Below are 8,517 nucleotides of genomic sequence, written 5' to 3'. Positions count from 1 at the left end.
GGGTCAAATGCAGGGGCTTTTCGGGAATGAAATTGCTTTTTATAAAATTATCGCCGGAAAACGACAAAGTCGTCGACCTGAAGCTCTCGTATGTTCGAGATAAAATTGGCTTGTGTTGGATCTTTAACGTCCTAGAATGACTGTAGTACGCTCAATGTCACCTGAAATATTACTAATTTGGTAATAGGAGTAAATCCCTCACAAAGAAGCTATTCGTTAATTCAAATGGTGCATATAAAGTGCCTTCAAAACTATACATATTCATAATCACCTAGAACTTACACCAATACTAAAGGAGTATATATATATAAATCAATGTGTAAGGTTTGATGGAAAACTCTCTCTCAACTATTCATTATCATCTTTATTTTATCTATTTTCTCTTTCTCTTTCTCTTAAAAAACCGTAACTTTCATTCAAATCAAAAGAATGAATTGTCACATACGATCGCCCTTTTTCCTCCCACAATAACTATGAATAATTTATTTATTCAAATAAATAAATATTTGTACTTTGCATTTATTATTTAATATTTTTATGATTATTTTTTAATTGAATGATTTTTAAATATATATTTTAGAAGATAATTATTTAAATATCTAAAATAACTACAACCAAAATTTTAAGAAAATGGACCAACTTTAGTTGGGGGGTAAGAGTACAAAATTATAATGATGATGAATGGAATTTCTATTTAATCTTGTAAACTCTAACTTGGATAAATTTCTATTTTACACCTTCACTACTTGGATTTTTGAGATCAAGTCCCTCTAACAAAGAACACTAATATATGGTAGTAAATTTGACATGATAAGCTACTATAAGGGTAACTAACACTACAAATAATTCAAAAGTGTTTGGATTAAGGGCAATTATTATAAAAACCTAGGGCTATTTCTTATAGCATTTCTCAAAAGTCTTATATATATATATATATAAAGTTATATACACAGTACCTAGTAGTAATATTTATTATTATTGTTAGTCCAGCCAAAGAAGACCAGATTGGGTTGGCTGCATATATATATATATATGTTCTTCACTTACCTACAGCCAGAAGAAAGCATAGAAAAAAACTTTACCATCACCAGAAATGAAGGAGAATTTCCTGGTTCTTGTCTTCCCTTAGCTACAACAAAAATCCCAAGTTTTCTGTCTTTGTTCTCTTTGATTAATATAAACAAATAATCCTGCTTTTGGTGTGTGTGATGAGCATCCAGAACTAGGAATAAGAGTAAAGAAAGGAATAAGAGAGTCTCATTGGAACAAAGACAAAAAGTTTATTTTTTTTATATTAAGAGATCTCTCTTTGTTTTTGTTTTTCTTTTCCCTTTGTTCAATGTCAAATATCACAGGTGATGGAGGTAGCTTCTCTTCAGAAGCTCAACAACAAGAGAGAGAACAAGCAAGAAACTTCCATGGCTCAAGCTCTTTTCTTTCAACCAACAGCAATGGCTCCACTGCTCCACCTCCAGCCAAGAAGAAACGAAACCTTCCAGGAACTCCTGGTATAATATATATATATATATAAACTAGTTTTCCAGTTGAATTATTCAGAAAAGGGTTTCAAGATCTTGAAAATGGGGAGATAATTGTGGGATTAATTTGTTGGTAATTCAGTGTCTTCTTAGGTTTTCTTATTTGTTGAAGTCAACTGATAAGCTATCAGATTCAGAATATAAGCAGATGAATTTTACTGCATATATATATATAGTTCAACTTGGTTATTTTCTTTACTTGCTGGATTTAGAAAGTTTCTTGAATGTGTATTTTTTTAAAGCTGGTTTAGTTCAAGTGTGGCTGCTGCAATGAATAAGATCTTCTGAGTTGTTTGGAGTACTTTTTCTCGGGAAAAAAATAACAGTTTTTGAGAGCAAATCTGGGTTGAATTATTGATTTTTTTTTTACTTTAAGCTGTGCAAGGGAAAAGGGTTTCAATTATTGGTTGAGTATGACAATCATTAAAGTGCAAATTATCTCCTTTTCCCTTTCTTTTCTTTTGTTCTTCACTGTTTAAGTAAAAGAAATCAAGATTTTCCCTGCCAATGGAATATCTGTACTTTTAATGAAATTTCATTTCGATTTCATGATATTTGAAATTTTAGTTTATTCGACAGAAGATAAAGGGAGATTTGCTTTTTTTATGAAAAGCTTATATTTAAATAGATATATGTAGAAATATTTAGGCATTCATATTCGAATTCGAGTATATAACCCAAAATGACTGATATATCAGTATATTGCATGGTTTTATGTGCAGATCCCAATGCGGAAGTGATTGCTTTATCACCGAGGACACTTTTGGCGACGAATCGTTTCGTGTGTGAAATCTGCAACAAAGGGTTCCAAAGGGACCAAAACCTTCAGCTCCACCGTCGAGGACATAACCTGCCGTGGAAGCTGAAGCAAAGAGGCACAACCGAGATCCGCAAAAGGGTTTATGTTTGCCCCGAGCCGTCATGCGTCCACCATAACCCGGCTCGAGCCCTAGGCGATCTCACCGGGATCAAGAAGCATTTTTGTCGTAAGCATGGAGAGAAGAAATGGAAATGCGATAAGTGCTCAAAGAAATATGCCGTGCAATCTGATTGGAAAGCTCATTCAAAAACTTGTGGCACCAAGGAATACAAATGCGTCTGTGGCACCATTTTCTCAAGGTATATATATATATATATATATATATATTCGTATGTGACTTCCGAAAACTATTAACTATCCGTCAGATAAAACTTTCATATTAACTCTTTTATTTATCAGATTTTTCAAATAATTCATATTAACTCATTTTATCTACGAGAGTGAAATTTAAGATTTAACAATAAAATCTATAACATGTTGACCTACAAGTAGTCATAATCATCCTATGCTTGACATAAGTTAGAATCACTTTAAATACTTTTCATATAGGATTGAAATGGGATCCTCTCCACTTTTCTTCTTCTTCTTTATTTTCATCTTCTCCCTTATGCTTTCATTTCTCGTATAGAGAAATACCGACCGACAATCATTAATCCACTAGTTGAGACTCTTCACCTACTCAGAAGGAGTGAATTGTCAATGTTTGACGAGACCAAGATAGATATATATATATATATATCATGAAAAGTTTTTACTAATAATGCTGGTTCAAAACAATTGAATAATGGACTTTTTTTTTGTGTGTGTGTGCAGAAGGGACAGCTTTATAACGCATCGAGCTTTTTGTGATGCCCTAACTGAAGAAAACAACAAAGCAAGCCAAGGACTGGTAGTACCGAACGTGGTATCAACAAATCTACAAGGCCAAGTTGTTGCTGCTGCTGCTGATCAGCTCGTCCCTGCAATTCCCATCAATAACAACCCGAATCCTTCCGCCATCAATATATCATATCCATTCGGAAACAACGACGCTAAAAACTCTTTGCAACAGCAGATAAACATGGCCGGAACCATGTTTTCAAACGGCGTTACGAATTCGTCGACGACCATATTCGACAGAAACTACGGACACCTCTTTTCCGGCTCGCCCTCCATGTCCGCCACCGCATTGTTGCAGAAAGCAGCTCAAATGGGTGCAACCGCTAGTACTTTCACCACAAGTACCATGGCGTCACCGTCGTTTGTTTCAATACAAACTCAGAACAACAACAACCAGTTCCTCGATCAAAGTTCAGCTGTCAACAACAATCTCGGGATGTTTTCAGGGATTTTCGAGCAAAACGATGCGCTGTTGAAGAGCGTAACTGATACAATGACGGTTGATTTCTTGGGGATTGGTGGATCGAGACCAGCAAGGAATCTACTTGAGAAGCATCAAAATCATCATCAGCAACATCATGATTTGGATCAGTTTGCAGGAGCCAGACTGCAAGGGTTGAGTCATTTTCAGCAACATGCAGCGTTGGATAAACCAATGTGGAAAGTTTGAAAAAATTAAAGTAGAGAGATAGAGCTTAGCTATTTCCAACTAGCTAGAACTCCCCTTTGCCTGTAACTTGTTCTATCAATTCTCTTTTTGAAGCATGTTCTTGTTCTTGTAGCTGCGGATTAATGTTTAAGATATATATAAATTTTCTTGCTAAAGAGCAAGATATTGAGCACTTCGGCTTGGAATGGCAAAAATCTAAACTGCTTGATAGATTCCGAATTAATTTATATATTTATTTATCTTTAAACAAGTTGAAAATATGAGAAATAAAAGCAAAAATTAAATAGAAATGAATAGGGTGGACTATATATGAATGTGTTAAATATTCACGGAACTTGTATTAGATTTTAAGATTACACATTATAATCCGTGACAAGTATGGAGTGATTTTGAATTTAAAATCCGTATTCATTTTATTTTAGTACCATCTTAATTTTAATTAGAGTCTAGATATTTTAAACAATATTCAACGTTTGAATCTTAATATTGTGAATAAGCAACATCTATTCTCATTTTGTTCTAGTTTCATCCTAACGTAAGTTAGATACGTATCTTAAACAACATCTACGTTTATATCCTAATATAGTAAAGAAGTAAATAGGATGGGATGATCACCTTAATCATAACGAGCCTATATAGTATATGGTCTAAATAAATTAACTAATAAATCAAATACTCATGATGATGTAAAAATTAATATATTATTTATATTTCACCTATATTTAATAAGGTACAAGAATGACTTGGGATCGAAAGCTTAGTTGGATGTGCTGTAACGTTAGGAGAAGGACTGTTTCAGTCTTTATGCTTCGGTTAGCTTGGTGTTGCTGTATCATATTACTTTGGGAGGAGAGGAATAGTAGCATTTTTTGTGGATTGCAGTTGTCGGAGGAGGCGTTATTGTTCCACTTGAAGGATGTTTTGCAATTGAAAGTTGGAGATTTAAATGATAAGAAAATCAAATTATTAGGTTGCTCTAGGTAGAGAGTTTGGGGCTGGAATGTATAAGCTATTGAGATTGAGTAAGGTACCGTAAACGGGTACAATTTCATGGATTTTGTATTGTATTTGTTTCAAATGGAGCAAAGATGAGTATAAGTCTAATGGGTAGTGGGCGAATGTTGAAGTAAAAAATCATATCGGTTGTGAGTAGTGGATAGGTGACGGGTTTAAGACCTTACTCATCCTGCATCCGTCCTTCCACTAACTATCCATCATATAAATTTTGGACCATTATGATCTAAGTATAATTTCATAGATTATTCTATAAATCTTAAGATTTTATAGGACATACAACAACAACAACAACAACAAAACCCAATTCCCATATGCAATGGGGTAAGGGGGAGGTAGGGTAGTAGGCTGCCCCCAACGCCAGGTTGAGAGTAGCTTCCGTGGAAGACCTCCGGCAGTAAGAAAATTAAAAATATAGATAAGATGCAATGCATGTATAAATAAATACATAAATACGTAGTTGTACAATATTCATCTGCAGTCATTAATATCATTAATGTCATATGCGTGTTAAGATTTTATAGGACATAATTTGTATAATTTAACCAAATGTTAGGGGTATAACATTTTTAAAATTAAATACTATCGTTTCTCCTATATTAAATTAGTGGGTATGAACAGGTACATACGAATAAGAGATGGGTATTCAGTTAGGTAGTGGGTGTGAGGATAAATTTGAGAATGTATCCGCATTGACGGATACAAATTCAAAAATTTTATCCGTTGTAGATAGTAGGTAGACGATGGATACAAAATATTAAGTATGGAGACGAGGAAGGAGTATCCGACTATTCGCGTGTTTACCATTCCTAGAATTAGTGTTATTTTATTGTATAGACTATAATTCTTTTGGATATATAAAATTTACATTTATCTAAAAAGTAAAAAAAATGAAATTTACTATAATATTTAAACTATTCACATTTTAACCCCAACTAGTTACAGCGTGCACACGGTGGATCTCGAGAGTGAAAATTCATCATTATCATGCTTCATTCGCATTACTTTCCCTTGAGATATCGGCCCAAAAAGGAAAAAGATTAACCTTTTATTCTTTTTTTACATTTTACCTTTATAAATTATAATCATTGTCATAACTTTAAGGTTGTGGTTGATCGTAAAATGTCATTCTCGGTAATCTTACATTATCAATAGTAATTTTTTAAGGTATATTACCGGGAATGTCATTACCTCCATCCCCTTAGGTATTGTTGGATTACCGGCGTTTTGGACTAAAATGCCTTTAAATTTTTTTTCTTTAAAAAATATCCTTATTCTGTCATTGAATAGTAAAAAATCTACGAATGTTAAATTATAAATTTATCCTTAAACTATTTTAGATTTACAAAAAAAATCTATAATTAAAATTTTATATGAAGTTCAGGGGTTAAAATAAAATTTTATCCTCTCATTAAATCTTTTTATATTTTCAATTTTGTAAAAATATATATATGTATATATAAATTTTATGAATTTAATTTTTTTAAAGAAAATATATAAATATTTTTCAAATTGTTAAAAAACAAATATATAATAAGTACAATTTGATCAAATATACATTCCAATAATTTTTTATTCTTTTAATCAAACACGATAATTTTACATTCCTGCTAAACCAACCAAACACAAAATACAACATACCCAGTAATTCTATTCCCTAATAATCTTTTATTTTCACTGATAATCTTACATTTCGTGAACCAAACGCACCCTAACTGCATGAGCAAGCAAAGAGCAACCAAGCATGCCCGTATAGTACCCATCAAGTCCATATTGAAAAATATTAACCCTAAACCTAAAGTATCAAAAGGAGGCCCAAAATTAAAACAATGCGCCTTAATGCTTGTAAATACATCTCCCCGTACATGATTTCCATAACAAACGCCCCCGAAGGAGACTTTCAAACAGGCGACAATGAGGGTAGGATGAGCGTTCGATCCAGCCGAGTTAAAAAATTTTGAGTTATTCGAGTTGATTAGTCCGATTTTATAACTCGGAGTTGACTTGAAATTTTTTCGAGTCGAGTCGATTTTTCGAGTTTATGTTTAAATTTAATTGTTAATATTATAATATTATTTGGTTCCAATTTAAGTGACTTTCTATAACCATATATTCAATACAAATATGTTTATTTTTTTTCATATGTGATATACATATATCATACAAAGTCTAAGGACTCGACTCAAACTGAAAATTAAATCCACTAATTACTAAAAATTTCGAGTTATTCGAATTGTATTTTACCACTCGATTTGAACTTGAAATTTTTTCGAGCCGAATTTATGAAATTGTAACTCGAAGTCAGTTCGAGTCAAGTTTGTTCGAGTCAAATCGAGTCGAAAAAATCGATTTTTTGAGTCGAGTCGAGCTTTGCTCACCCCTAAATGAGTGTAGGAAAGTCTCCGGTTGAGGAATTCACACCGCTCGCCACAGCATTCAACTGTTGCTTACTTATCGGTGTAGGTCCGGCTTCCCTGATCCGTTGGCATAACGAGTTTCATTCCACCAAAGTTTGAAGCTGGAAGTGCTTTATCCGATCGAATGATACATCCATCGCATTGAAAATAACGAACGATTCGGTTAATAGGGTTGGAGATCAAAGGCTGCCACTTAGAGCAGTTGAGAGATTAGAGAGATCAGTCGATCAACTCCCCGCCAACAGTCGGAATACCGAAAATCTTCACCGGAAGAGTGTGAACGAGCCAACTGTTGCATATGGTCCGCCTGGTTCAAGTGGTGAGCTCAATGTTGGTGTCATTGCTTCATCGGTTCCCTTAGAAGTCTCGTGAGTACTAACTATATCACTTCCATGGTTTAATAACGGTCTTAGTCCTTTTATTATTTAAAATTTATGATCTAATCTCTTTAACTCTAGTTTGTTATAATTTAGTATATCTAATTATGAATTCCATCCTCTTCTTGAAAATTAAAATGTTATTCCTCTACTTTAATTTGTTCAAACTTAATGTTATTTCTGGTTTTTGTAAAGTGCAAAATCAAATGTTATAACTAACAATATTATTAATTTGAAATTATTAACAAACGCTAATGTGAATATTAAAAACTAAACATACATGGTTGGTTTCAAATGGTGAGCAATTTGATATCTTTTAAGCAAGATCTCCAGTTTGAGTCATTGTGTATGCATGAAATCCTTACTATAAGACTCATCCACCAAAGCCAGGTGTACTCTTCGGTCGGTCCGGATTAGTCAAGGCAAAGCTTTGGAACTGGAAGGGCAATAAAAAAAAACTAAACAACACTAATAAGGTAAAAAGGTATCATAGGCCCCTATACTTTCGAACTATCTATTCAGACTGACTCGCGTCGCACACCTGACTTTAGTGAATGAGTTTTCCAATACGATTTTTTTTGCATACACAACGACTCAAACATAATACCTTACTTAAGCGATATCAAGTTACTTATCACTTGAGCTAACCCCTTTGATAATTTTATTAATTATTATGTCATTTTCTGTTAATAGTTTAAATAGTTTACTCTAGGTATAAATATCTATCTCAAATTTAACACTAAATTCTTATATCTCTTAACACTTCGATCGAAAGTGGTAAGCCAATAAAATATGTGTTTTC

The 8,517-nt window shown here is 33.2% G+C and overlaps 1 protein-coding gene across 1 annotated transcript; it reads left to right on the top strand.

Annotated features, from left to right (window-relative positions):
- The first annotated feature begins 1,219 nt into the window (after positions 1-1,219).
- LOC120189515 (zinc finger protein GAI-ASSOCIATED FACTOR 1-like) lies at positions 1,220-7,823 on the top strand. Its single transcript, XM_039192786.1, has 5 exons — positions 1,220-1,508; positions 2,261-2,657; positions 3,172-3,393; positions 3,427-3,917; positions 7,812-7,823. The coding sequence occupies exons 1-4, from the start codon at positions 1,340-1,342 to the stop codon at positions 3,905-3,907; spliced, it is 1,269 nt and encodes a 422-aa protein (XP_039048717.1). The 5' UTR covers positions 1,220-1,339; the 3' UTR covers positions 3,908-3,917; positions 7,812-7,823.
- Positions 7,824-8,517: the final 694 nt, after the last annotated feature.

The sequence above is a fragment of the Hibiscus syriacus genome, unplaced genomic scaffold (genome assembly GCF_006381635.1).
Source record: "Hibiscus syriacus cultivar Baekdansim isolate YM2019G1 unplaced genomic scaffold, ASM638163v2 tig00116958_pilon, whole genome shotgun sequence".
In the NCBI taxonomy this organism is placed as follows: Eukaryota; Viridiplantae; Streptophyta; class Magnoliopsida; order Malvales; family Malvaceae; genus Hibiscus; species Hibiscus syriacus.
This window is presented reverse-complemented; position numbering and strand designations above follow the sequence as displayed.